This window comes from Ictalurus punctatus, chromosome 4 (genome assembly GCF_001660625.3).
Source record: "Ictalurus punctatus breed USDA103 chromosome 4, Coco_2.0, whole genome shotgun sequence".
In the NCBI taxonomy this organism is placed as follows: Eukaryota; Metazoa; Chordata; class Actinopteri; order Siluriformes; family Ictaluridae; genus Ictalurus; species Ictalurus punctatus.
This window is the reverse complement of record NC_071284.1, coordinates 28,509,963-28,523,546: the sequence shown is the minus strand read 5'-3', so window position 1 is coordinate 28,523,546 and position 13,584 is coordinate 28,509,963. Positions and strand designations below refer to the sequence as shown.

The 13,584-nt window shown below is 42.5% G+C and overlaps 1 protein-coding gene across 8 annotated transcripts in view; it reads right to left on the bottom strand.

Moving 5' to 3' along the window:
* Positions 1-13,584, bottom strand: part of frmd4a (FERM domain containing 4A) — a 125,002-nt gene that overhangs the window by 52,460 nt on the left and 58,958 nt on the right. For all 8 annotated transcript variants that reach the window (XM_053678110.1, XM_053678107.1, XM_053678106.1 and 5 more), the window contains exon 3: positions 300-394. In XM_053678110.1, the coding sequence (XP_053534085.1) occupies positions 300-394 (95 nt within the window). The remainder of the gene's footprint in view (positions 1-299; positions 395-13,584) is intronic.

The window sequence follows — 13,584 nt, the reverse complement described above, 5'->3', positions numbered from 1 at the left end:
AGACTACAAATACCACGGTCCCGGTGAGAGCTCTTGCACGGCTGTGGAAAACGGGTGGGCGGGTTCCCGTGTGCGGAGTTTACGCGGATGCTTGCGTGTGAGTTTGAGTGTAGGTGTGTGAATGCGGCAAATAAATGGCGGGGGGTCCGAAAATATAGGAACGGGCGAGAAAAGCGGGCAGGAAGAGAAAAGGAGAACGACAGACACGCAGAGAGAGAGAGAGAGTCTGTGTCACGTGTACGTATCGCGAGATTACGGTTGAGCGTCTCGGTGTGCAGTGGTGTCCGTGATAAACTCACGTGTCGTCCGTGTAGGAGATTCCAAAATACTCTTTCTCTTTCAGGTTGAAGTGCGACGCTACCAGATCCAGCAGGTCCTTCGCCATTAGCTTGGGCTAAAAGACAAAAAGAGCGGATTGAAATGACAACTGGGCAATAAATCAGCACTGTAAAGCACACACACGCACACACACGCACAGTCCTCATGATAACTAATTTTGTTGGACGATATATTGTCCCAGAAATAACTGCGATAAATGATATCCCTGTCATTTTAAGCCACTGATATAATATATAATATAATATCATAATAACGCCAGTACACCCTTTTACAGCGCAATGAACTTGTCCTTCTTAAGAATATTCATACAAATCAAATAAAACCACAAACAATAAATCAAACGGACTGTTATACGATATTCTGAACTCTTTATGCTTTAGTTGTTGCGGAAACAGCGTATTCACAACGTGACCTACTGTTCTACCTAGCGTCTTACTTAAGCTCAGGTTCACGTGTCATTTCATGCAGAAGCAGGTTGTAATGTTCGGTTTAGGTTTTGTAAAGGTCTGATTAATCTCACGTGTACAGGAAGTGTTTGGGTGAGTTAATTAACCCGCTTCGGTTTACCGTTGTTCGATCACTGTTCGGATTCAGCTCACGCAGCTTAAGCGGCTCAAACCCCGACGTTACTGACTACGACCGGATTACATGAAACGCTAGAAATATTCTTTCTAGATTTTTCTCCGTCCAAAAACATCAGTGCGTTGTTAATATCTCGCGTCATTTTTCCCGACAGTATGTTTTTGTTTGTTTTTTTATTAAAATCGGTGCTAGCGCTTGCTACGCATCGTAAATATGCAGTCATCTTTAAATTCGAAGTCGTACCGTCGAACATCCGACAGATGTTCTAGAGCAGTCGAGAGGGCAGGAGCAGCGTGGATGGCTAAAATGTTAGTGACCTTCATTCTTCTGTATGTGAGCCATGAATATGTCCAGAATAATCATTTGGGTGTTTCCTCTGCAAATTCACACGAATCTTTACTGACTCACAGACTCGGTGCGACAGTTGACACACTCGCCATGCTCTATATACAGCGCGCACACCCCAAAGTCATGTCGCTGTGTGTTCGTGTGCCACGTGACGTCCACAGGCCTGTACTTAAACGCCCTAATTATTGTTTCTGTTTCGCACAGGACCCTTTTCATTAACGCCAACGAACACCTACATCCATGTTCATACACACACACACACACACACACACAAGTGTTCCAGCACAGTGGACAGAGGATAGAAATACAGCAGAGGAGGGAAACGACTACACGATTACAACATGTGGAGAGAAAGAAAGAAAATGAACGAGAGGAAGTAGGAGAGAGACGTTCAGTGTACACACCGTCATCATTCTCCCTGTGTACTCGATTTGGACCACAAACAATTGTATGATGAAGTAGGGACTTTGTCATGGAATTTCTGCTGAGCGCAGCGTTTCTGAATTCTGCGCTTTATTTATTGCTCATCACTCCACAAGCTCAACATGGTTTGGTCTGGATTTACCTCCTTATGCTCAAAACGTTCCTAATAAATCACATTTTAAATGGTTTTTATACGACTGTTTGTATCACACAGCTCTTTAGCACATGTGGATGGGAGAATTTACTTCCTCAATTAGTGTGTGTGTGTGTGTGAGACACAGACTGAGGAAGTAGTTTTAACTCAACCACAACTCCCAATCACTGACTGCTTGAGGCAGCATATGGGTGTGTGTGTGTGTGTGTGTGTGTGTGTGTGTGTAATGTATTTCCTCGAAATCTCCTGTAACTTGCACGATGGAGCCTAATGTTGTTCTGTGCATGTACAGTGTGTTGTGAAAAAGTATTTGCGCCCATCCTGATTTACTCCTACGCTTTGGATCATTGTCTTGCTGCATAATCCAGTTACACTTGAGTTTCAACTTAGGGACTAAAGACCAGACATTCTCCTTTAGGATTTTCTGGTAGAGAGCAGAATTTATCTTTCCCTCAATTACTGCAAGTTGCCCAGACCCTGAATCAGCAAAGCATCCCCACGGCATCACACCACCACCACCATGCTTGATTGTAGGTATGATGTTCTTTTTGTAGAATTCTGTGTTTGGTTTACGCCAGATGTAACGGGACCCCGTCTTCCAAACAGTTCCACTTTCAACTCACCAGTCCACAGAAGATTCTCCCAAAAGGTTTGAGGATCATCAAGGTGTGTTTTGTTAAAATTCAGATGATCCTTAATGTTCTTCTGGGTTAGCAGTGGTTTTCACCTCACCACTCTTCCATGGATGCCATTTTTGCTCAGTGTCTTTCTAATAGTGGAGTCATGAACAGTGACCTTTATTGATGCAAGAGAGGCCTGTAGGTCCTTTGATGTTGTTTTTGTGACATGCTGGATGAGTCGTTGCTGTGCTCTTGGAGGAATTTTGGAAGGTCGGCCACTTCTGGGAAGGTTCACTACTGTGCTGAGATTTTCCAGCTTTGTAACCCTTCCCAGACTGATGTATTTCAATCACCTTCTTCTTCATAATTTCTAGAATTTCTTTCAACTTTTGCATACTGTGTTACTGTGTAAGACCTTTTACCCAACTCCATGCTGTTGAAAAAGTTCTATTTAAGTGTTGATTTGATTGAACAGGGTTTGCAGTAATCAGGCCTGGTTGTGTCTAGTCCAGCTGAACCTCGATATGAATGTACGTTCATAGATTTGGGGAAGTAGTAACTACGGGGGCAAATACATTTTCACACATGCCCAGTTGGCTTTGGCTAACTTTTGCTTCAATAAATAACACTGTGTGTTTACTCAGGTTGCCTTTGTTTCAACGTAGATTTTGTTTTAATTTCTGAAACAACTGAGTATTTTGCTCACCTACAAATTGGAAAGAAATCAGGATGGGCGCAAATACTTCTTCACAGCACCGTAACTTATTAGTCGTATCATTCACATCAAGTCGCACAGCTATAAACAACTGATGAATTATTTCCTGTTGAAGGTGAATGACAGAAAAACGACCCAATACAGCCAAGTAAAACACTCTTTCACTGAATTTTAATGATGTAGTTCGACGCTAGCTGCAGCAACACCGGCCTGTCCAATCGACACCGCTTTAGCGGTTGTTGTTTTGTTGTTGTTTTCGTCCTTGACCTCGATAACCTTTGTAAAGTTTTAGTTTTCTTCGAAATATTCGAAAGCCGAGGTTAGCAAGCTAGGATTTGTTTCGTTGCAGCTACGAACAACGTGCAGCGCTAAGAAAACGGTAAAACGTTGTGTACGCATGGTGTAAGCTCTACTTAATATACACAAAAATACACGGGAAATGTAAACCTTAAAAGTGCAACATGAATTAAAATTGAGGAATCTGCATACTCCTTACGTGCTTTAACACTCGGCATTGAACGAAATGAAAACGCTTTAGAAAAATGATACACTTTTGCGATAAACAATGTAGAATACAAATATTAAGGCTTTTCATTTGACTCAATCTTGTACTTCATAAATAGCAGTAGGTTTATTTTGTTTAGGTCATGCGTCTACGATTTGCAAAGTCACATGGAATGCGCTGTAAGTAGAAGAAAGGCTCCTTTTTCAGGTTCCTTTGTTACTAGTGCACTGGCATCTTCGCTGTTTTATTCACTTTTGTTCTGAGCACTGCTTCATACGACAACCTACTTTCATCTCTATACAGACACGGGTTTTTGTGCACTTTCACACGAATATCCCACACCCTGAGTCCACACCCAGGATTAACTTTAGGTTTGTTTGAGAAAACGTGCTGTCAGAGCAGGTTTAAAAAAATAAAAATAAATGATTACACACAATGCATCTGAACTGGGAATCAACTGGGCAGTTTTAAAATGATAATGAAAATAATGATTATGAGTCTTTATTGGTCACGGCTCAGTGAAAGTCTTTTCTTCGTATACCCCAGCATGCCAGGAAGTTGGGGTCAGAGCACAGGGTCAGCCATGCTATGGCGCACCTGGAGCAGAGAGGGTTAAAGGCCTTGCTCAAGGGCCCAACAGTGGCAGTTTGGCAGCACAAGGGCTTGAACCCCCGACCTTCTGATCAATAACCTAGAGCCAGGCAGTGCTGGGGATTGAACCCCCAACCTTCCGATCAGTAACCCCGAGCCTGGCAGTGCTGGGCTTGAACCCCCAACATTCCGATCAGTAACCCCGAGCCTGGTAACCCAGAACCCAGAACCCAGTGCTGGGGCTTGAACCCCCAACCTTCTGATCAGTAACCCAGAGCCTGGCAGTGCAAGGGTTTGAACCCCTGACCTTCTGATCAGTAACCCAGAGCCTGGCAGTGCAAGGGTTTGAACCCCCGACCTTCTGATCAGTAACCCAGAGCCTGGCAGTGCAAGGGCTTGAACCCCCGACCTTCCGATCAGTAACCCAGAGCCTGGCAGTGCAAGGGTTTGAACCCCTGACCTTCTGATCAGTAACCCAGAGTCTGGCAGTGCAAGGGTTTGAACCCCCGACCTTCTGATCAGTAACCCAGAGCCTGGCAGTGCAAGGGTTTGAACCCCCGACCTTCTGATCAGTAACCCAGAGCCTGGCAGTGCAAGGGTTTGAACCCCCGACCTTCTGATCAGTAACCCAGAGCCTGGCAGTGCAAGGGTTTGAACCCCCGACCTTCTGATCAGTAACCCAGAGCCTGGCAGTGCTGGGGCTTGAACCCCCAAAGTTCTGATCAGTAACCTAGAGCCTAGCAGCGATGGGGCTTGAACCCCGACGTTCCGATCGGTAACCCAGAGCCTGGCAGTGCTGGGGTTTGAACCCCCGACCTTCCGATCAGTAACCCAGAGCCACCACTGCACTATAAATCACTTCTGTTGCGTGCACAATTTTCTTAAAATAGCGACATCTCTTATTAATATTCATTTCGAACGAATGATTTCATCAGTGGTGCGTTACTTGTGCTTGACGCAGATCGATGGTTCGGATGAAGCCTTTGAGTTGAAGCTGATCAATAATTCAGAGTGTAGTTTAGGAGCTGTTGTTGATCTAAACGTGTTCTTCACTTCATATATCACGGAGACGTTTCAGTTCATCTGGAGGCCGCGATATGCCTCGAAACAAAAACAGGAAGTAATAGAACAAAATGATCGCATTATTCAACACTCGCTTGATGTTGATGTCTACACCTGAGTTCACACACTCGTATTACTAACATATTATCTCTCTCTCTCTCTGTCTGATTTTTGTCTGATCTCACACGAGACAAGCTGCTGAAGAGTGTATTATGTAATCCATGTCCATACATGGCATGCAGGAAGAATATCCGGTGTGCCAAGATTTAATAACACAGAGATGCGTGTGGATCAGATTAGCAATTAGGAATGCCTAACATAACAATGACACACGCTAAATGGACAGGCTACATGAACGCCTCGGTTTGGCATCATATTCCGCTCAGTGCCGACATACTGCCATATAATTCATTAGCCATAATACAGATTACCCATTAGTACATAATCAAATGACCCACAATGCATTGGGAGTATATGAGCAATAAGCCAGGAGCAGCGAGTCGGTTTACACACGCAAAAATGAAATGATTGTGTAATGAAGTAAAACTATTTTATTCGCAATTTATAGCAGGCCAGAAATATAGACTATACGACGAATATATACAAATACACGACTGCTATCTGCAACCTACACTGCCGGTTAAAGCGTTTTTACACTTGGAGTTATTTATTAATTAGAATTTATTACAGTTTACTTACTAATGCAAATGAAATGAGGGAAAAATATACAAGCGTGCAATCAAATATCAAATCTATATCGTTGTATTATAATCGCTCCCGGGTTATAAAGTGACTATGAGTCTGTAATTTACACTATGACGAGACAAACATATTGTAGAGTGATCCAGATTAGCCAGCTAGCGCTAGATTTTCTCTAGTCACTTACACAATTTTTCTTAGGTTTACATTTTTAGGGGTGAAAACATTTTGACAAGCAGAGTACAGCTAAATGCTATTCCTGCTTGGAAAAAAAACAACAACATAAAAAATAAAAACCGTCATAGAAATTCGAATGGTTTCCGCTACAAATACCATTACAAACCATCAGCTAACCATTAAAACCATTATCTTTACTATTACTGGTCCTTAATGCTATCCACTAGACATAACATGCCATCAATAGAAGGCAACAAATTACCAGTAGAGACCCACAAGGACCATTACAGTCTCCAGGTTTCTATTGTTATTTGGGGGGGGGGGGGGGTTTCAGCAAGGATATTTGTTTAGCTGGGCGTGTTTGTTTATATACAGCACTAGCTTGTACTATTAGCTAGCTAGGTAACTTAATAATTTTTATTTATTGATTTTTGCTAACTAGCTATATACACCGTCACAAATTACCCGCTCTTTTGGTTTCCTCAACAAGGGTTACTTGTTCAAATTACTCCTAATAGAAACTGTTTGTGTCAAACACTTCAGATTAGGACACACTCTCCATCATCTAGTGTTTTCCCACAGTCTGGGAAACTCATGCAGGACACATTTTTGTGTTTTCTCCAATTGTTTTCCTCACTAAAGTTGTATCAGATGCTAACTGCTAACTAAGACAGGGAATCCACTTTCCTGGACACCAGACCCTTTTATAGATGTTTGCTGTGTTGTATTTTGACATAGCACAACCTTTTTAAACCGCATGAGTGTAGATTTATTGCACAAAGGTTGTTCTTTGTTACTGGTGACTGGCGGCGGTTGACACGGCATGACTCGGTGCTTTGGTTTACCAGAGCTAGCATTTGCTTGTAGCATAACTGTATTTTAGGGGATTAGCTGCTCTCACAGGTGCATACTCTACACACAGTCTAAAATTCACCCGAGGGACGTGATAATGCAGAAAAACACAATGAACTGATATTATACAGCATTAGCAAGCACATACTATGGATACAGCTAAGATTTTACCTCAGACCTCCACCCTAATATACAAGCCACCATTAGTCCAAATTATAGCAGAGGGAAATTACAGCCTGCTAATGAAAGACTTACGAGGACCTGACTTACCCAGAGAGACCACGCGCACACATGATTCAACATGACTCACAACAAACAGCCATATGTTGAAGCAATACCTAGGATCCTGGGAACATAGATACTCTCCCCTTACAAACCTGTGTTCACACACATAGGCAGGGAAAAAAAAAACCCTTGCACCCAAAACCTGTAAACCAGAGATCACCTGACCAAGAAGAGCTAAGTGCTAATTATCACTAGCTAAGCACAATTTTCTATGTGTACGCAATGCAAACATGCGTACGCATGATGCAGTATTAGACACCAGCTGCGTTTACACGGACAACAATAATCCACTCTTAATCCGATTAAGACCATACTCTAATTAAGAAACTACCATGTAAACAGCAATTTTTACTTACCTTAATCTAATTAAGGTCATAATCGAAGTAAGCAATAATCTAATTAAGACATGTGGAGTATTCCTGTTTTAGTCGCATTATGGACGTGTATTACAGACGTGTACACACCTTAATCACATTATGAGCGTCGTGTGGGAGTTTTCACCGCATTTTGCGACAGGACACGATCACACACGGCAGTTTTACGGTTTACGGCGAACAAGAGAGTTCAGCTGCGTCCCAAACCGCATACTTACCTACCATGGGCCTGTAGTGGGGAAAAATACATGTATCTCGGCTACTATATAGACGGTAACTACGCGATTTGGGACACACCCACCGCTTCAAGCAGTTGTCTATTAGCACGTACAGCGTGACAAATAATTAACTGCACTTAAAGCGTCCGTAAAACCCATTAAAAAAAAATAAAAACACCCAAAACTGTATACGGTACCATAACGAAGACGAACTGTATGTTGATACGTGAAATTCTGGAGGGACGTCGGACGTCCTGGCGCGGTGACGTAATGACGCGGGCTGTTAATCTAATTATGTTCTGAAACATGTAAAACGGGAACATGACAGTCTTCTAAAAGCGACTCATGTAAACACCTTAATCGCATTATTATCTTACTCAGAGTAAGGTCAATAATTAGATTACTGCTGTCCATGTAAACGTAGTCAATGAGTACATCGTAATGAAATTACAGCCGAATCCATCACATTTTCTCAAATTTAGACGCTATTTTTAAGGTCCGGGGAAAAGTGGGCGTATGGTCACCCTAACAAAAGCATTTCAGAGAACAATTCGTGTTCATTTCTACCAAATTAACTTTGCACAAAATTAATTTGCGCATGCACCAGGAGGATGCTCACGTGAGTCACGACTGGCGAGAGAGAACCAGAACTATAATCAAGCAGCCGTCTATACTGTGTTCTGCCAAAACAATCATTTATGTAGTTTTAAATGGAAAAAAAAACAAAACTGTAATCCTGATAGTATTCCCATTTTTCACAAAACGTACCTGTAATCTGATTCCTTGACGTAACCGGAACGGATTACAGCTACCAGTTTTTTGTATCCTGATTACGTAACGCCGTTACATGTATCCCATTACTCCCGAAGCCTGGTAATACGACAAGTACGTAGTTTAACGTCGAAACTGAATGCTAAATTGGAGTCGGGAAATTGATTCTTGTGCAACATTCAGCTACTTTATACATGCTCAATTTGCTACTTCGTGCACAATACATTTGTGCTTAAATTTTGTTTTCGTTTTGCGCTCGTCTAAAAACAAATTCCTGTAAGTAGAGTATTCACGATGAAGTAGGCTCATTCCAGTCTCTGTGTTGAATAAAGCCGTATGAAAGAGAACATTTATGGATATTTGTGCAATGGTCTTATCACATCCCCATCCCAAAATCAACTGTAAATACAGATATAGGGGTATCCATAGCATGGAAAAATGGCTGTCACTTCTTCAAAGTGAATGAATTCAAGCCATTTACTTCTTAACCAACTTACAGTTGGAAAACCAAATAAAACGCACATATTTGAACAGCCAAAGTCACATTTACGAGTTCTCTCGCTCAACAAAGGCTAATTCGGCAAGGTGATTTGTATGACGTTGGGGGCGGGACACTTCAGATTCTAGACAGCATTTGAATGGACAGACAAATCTGATGAGAAGCTGAAGTGCAGAATGATGTCATCAACATTGTGGTTGAGCGAGACTGTCAAATTTGAATGCAATATATCTTCTGAATGTGAATTTTGTCATTGTTTTGGAGCACACTAGCTTATAGATCAGCTAACATATTCATATCTAACAGCTCATGTAACTATCTATCCATCTATCTATCCATCCACTCATCTACAACACTTCGAAATGTGTAACCTAATCCTGGGTCATGTCAAATCTTCAACAACCCAATCAAGCTAATTCACTTAGGACGAACCGGGCCCACCGTTAGCTCTTTTCACCCCAGATGTTTCTGCTGCTGAATCGAAGACATGTACTTTGTCTACCCAATGAGGCGAGAAAGGGCGAGAGGAACAGGAAACAGTCAGGTCAGACGCCAGACGTAAGCAGCCAGACATAAGCAGCCCCGCCTCATGTAGCATCAGCTTGAATGAAATGTGTTAGCTCGGATCTACTGTCCTTAAAAACCGGTGTCAGCTCTATTTGGATTGGAAATCTAGCCCAAGATTCTAGCATCGAGCCTGTTCTGTGTATTTGTGTGGCTATGCTAAAAGAGCAAGGCGTGTAGCGCAGACTGCCAAATGTTTTTGGATGCGCTTGTATAGCTGTACTGGTTGGCGTCGATCCGATTACGCCCAGCTTCACAGAGAGACGTGAATCGAGACATATTTTCAGAACAGACGCTAGCTAGAAATGAGACGTGCTTGACCTTCAGAAATAAAGGAGCAATGAGAACGTGCTGTAGCTTCAGAAGCCACTGGATTCATCTCTGAAATCCCTGAGGCAAGAAAATGAGTTCTTAGAGAAACCTGGAATATTGGTGTCCCCACTGGCCTGATTAACCCGCCTATGACCTTTAAACCACATGAAGGGATGGAGAAAGAAGAAAGAAGAAAGTGGGAAACAGGGAAAGAGAAGGGAAGGAATAATAGAAGACACACCGACTGCGTTGTTATAAAGACAGCTAAAGTCGGTGCTTGCTTTGGGGAGCAAGTACGGACTGCAGTTAGACTGATGAACGAGGATATAAAGTACGGAATGTCCGCCCAGGGATATATACGAAGTACAGGAAGACAACGTTGGAGATAAAAGTATAGAGAGGGAGAGATATCCTAAAACTGAATATGACTACAAGCACTTTACCCTTCAGCCAAACAAATTATTAGTATATTGTTATCACCTGGAAGAAATAAGCTGTCACTAGGAATCTTTTGGCCTTCCGTCCACACTGGGACGGCGTTTTTGTCCAGTAAAAACACTCTCTCAAGTGGACAAATGTCAAAATGGCATTTTCACATTGTAGTGTGGACTGAGAAAATGCAGATATTCAAATCTGGAGTTTCTGGAGCTCTTTCAGAGTGGTCCTTGGCTCTTGGGCTACTCTTCTGACTCTTCTTCTGACTCCCTGCTCAGAAATCTTGCGAGGAGCTCCTGTGTGTGGCCGGTTGATGACGGAGTGATGTTGCTTCCACTTGCGGATAACGGCCCCAATGGCGCTTACTGGAGGATTCAGAAGTTTTGAGATACGTCTGTATCCGATTCCATCAATATGTTTGGCAACAATAAGGTTGTGAAGGTCTTGGGAGAGTTCTTTGCTTTTACCCATCATGAGATGTTTCTTGTGTGTCACCTTGGTAACGAAAAGCCTTTTTATAGACCAACAATTTACCAACCCAGCTGATATTCATTTGCACAGATAGGAGGTATAACTACTTTCAGCTGGTTCCATGCCTTGGAGAACTGCTTTTTCTTAGCCTGTTCAGTACTTTTTTCCTGTTTCATTCCACTGTATTCCACATAACTTTATTTATGGACTTTAATGTTGTAAATTCCTTATATGTGTGGATTTCTTGAGTTCATAATGATGCCTGGTGAAAATTTCATGTGAATGGCCTCATTGGAAATACATTTACTGAAAAAAAATGTTCCAATACTTATTTTCCCCACTGTATTTTTAGTCATGTGACCAATTCAACAGAAAATAAACAAGATGGTGGATGTCGCCGTACTGCGGTTGTTGTACCTGCTATCCAGTTTGATAGAGTTGTTAAAGATTAATGTCACTTTCACAACCGTTTTCAGACGTTTCGGTGTGGACGCGCGATTATTTGGAAAACGTTTGAAAACGCCGGTGCAGACACCGGAGAGTGCTTTAAAATGAAAATCCAGTTTTCGGATCTATCCGGATTAACGTGGACGTAGCCTTAGTGAAGATGCAGACACTAGAAAAGATGTTATGTATGATGAGACAAAATGAGACAATCGCAGTACACTCGGAAGTTAAAAAGCAGAGCTCCTATGGAACTTGAGTAAACGTCGACAAGTTTGCGGTTCGGTCCTAACTTTTTGTGACACACCACCCTTCTTTCTCCCACTTTCTCACGCACTTCAACTGCTTTCATCGCTGTTCTCACTTTTTCGTCTTCTTCTCTGACTTTTTAAAAGGCCCTGTCTCGTCTAAATCGCTTTGTCTTCCTTCAGCGCTTCAGAGAGAGCGGACGAGAAGAAAGCCGAGCGATACGCCTCCGACTACGAGAGAACAATTTCGGCGAGTTCAAATCAGATTGGACCCTACAGAGATCAGCTCTGCTTGGGTAATCGCATCTGACAGGTAGCGAGTGAGACAGATAGAGAGTGAATAAACTGACACCAGCTGTGTCCTGAATTAGGTTTTGGACTGCAGAGAGTACAAGCAGGCTGCGTTTGTCTTTTAAATGGGACTTTCTTGAGTGTCTGTGTGTGTGTGTGTGTGTGTTGAAGGTGAGGACAGTAAGAGGAAGTAGTGCTCGTTATGGAGACTGAGAAATGTTTAGATTTTCATTGCACTCTGAGGCTGGAGAGGCTCGTGACAGACGATTCGGTTGAGTTGTTATGAAAGCAGGGCTCATCCTAAACGAGTCTATTTGAGCTGATTGGGTTGGGGAAGGGCCCGCCCCTCGCAACCGACAGTGTGTCCTCATTGGTCGTGACGTCATTGAGGGTTGTTATGGCAACACATACAGTACATGCTAGATTAACTTGTGAGCATGCTGCAGTGTAAGAGATCTGACAGCTCTCCTCATCTCTCTCTCTCTCTCTCTCTCTCACAAACACACACACACACACACACACACACACACACACACACACATTTACATTATCTGCAAAAAAACAACAAAAAAAAAGTTATTGAAAATAAGTAGACAAATGAACCAAATTTTAAAGGGGCAGTTTGTAATTTGTGTAAAGTGTATCCTAGGGTATGGTAAGACATGTCAACATTTTTAAACACAACTGTGATTGGAAATTAGCTCCGCCCCCAACCGTAACTGAGCTGCAAGTGCTCCTTTTCAAGCCGGACGAACGCAAACAAAGGCCCGAAACAGATACCTGCTGGAAAACAAACTACCCCAAGGACCCAGATAAATATAAAAAGTTTAATAAAAGTACACTCATCATAACCGACTAGAGGTGACGATTTTGTTCTCTGCACTGTATTTTAGCTAGCTAGGGTCACTAGGGTCAGTGCGCTATTTCCAACGCCGATAGAGGTTATACTTACATAAAAGTGTTGCTGTGAGGTTTGTGAGAGGTTTTACTGATGAGCACAATAACATTTCTGATTCTCATAACGCTTCAAACAGAAGCAGGTACCCTCAAAGGTATATTACGCAACTGCATATTACCGTACTAAATAGTTTCTCATCATTGGTGTCATTAATATTCATGCATATTACTTATTGTATATTGAATTATTTCTAAATATGTATTGACGAGCGACGGATAATAGCGATAGCTTTTTTTTTTTTTCTATCAGAGGCCTGGTGGTTCACCAAATAAACAGGTAACTACTGACATTCTCCACTTCAGCCCCGCCCACCATTTCAAATCTGAAACACTGAACCAAAGCAGCAAGAGCGGCATCACGGTACAATCACCGCTGAACCGCTGTGTCCGCAGAAAAGGAACAGAGATGCCAAAGAAAGATTAGACAACTGAGCGCGAATCTCTCGGTCTCTCACAGACACACACAAAGAGTCCTCCTCTATCAGGGAGGTGGTAATTAACTCTCAAAGGAGCAGAGAGGATTTCCCTTCTCGCACAAGCGAGAGGAAATCTGAGACACTGATAAACACTCGTAAACACAGACACGGCTCTCGCACCTTTGCAGTGCGGCGCTGTAAAAGACAACGAGTGCAAAAGCTGGTTTGTCTG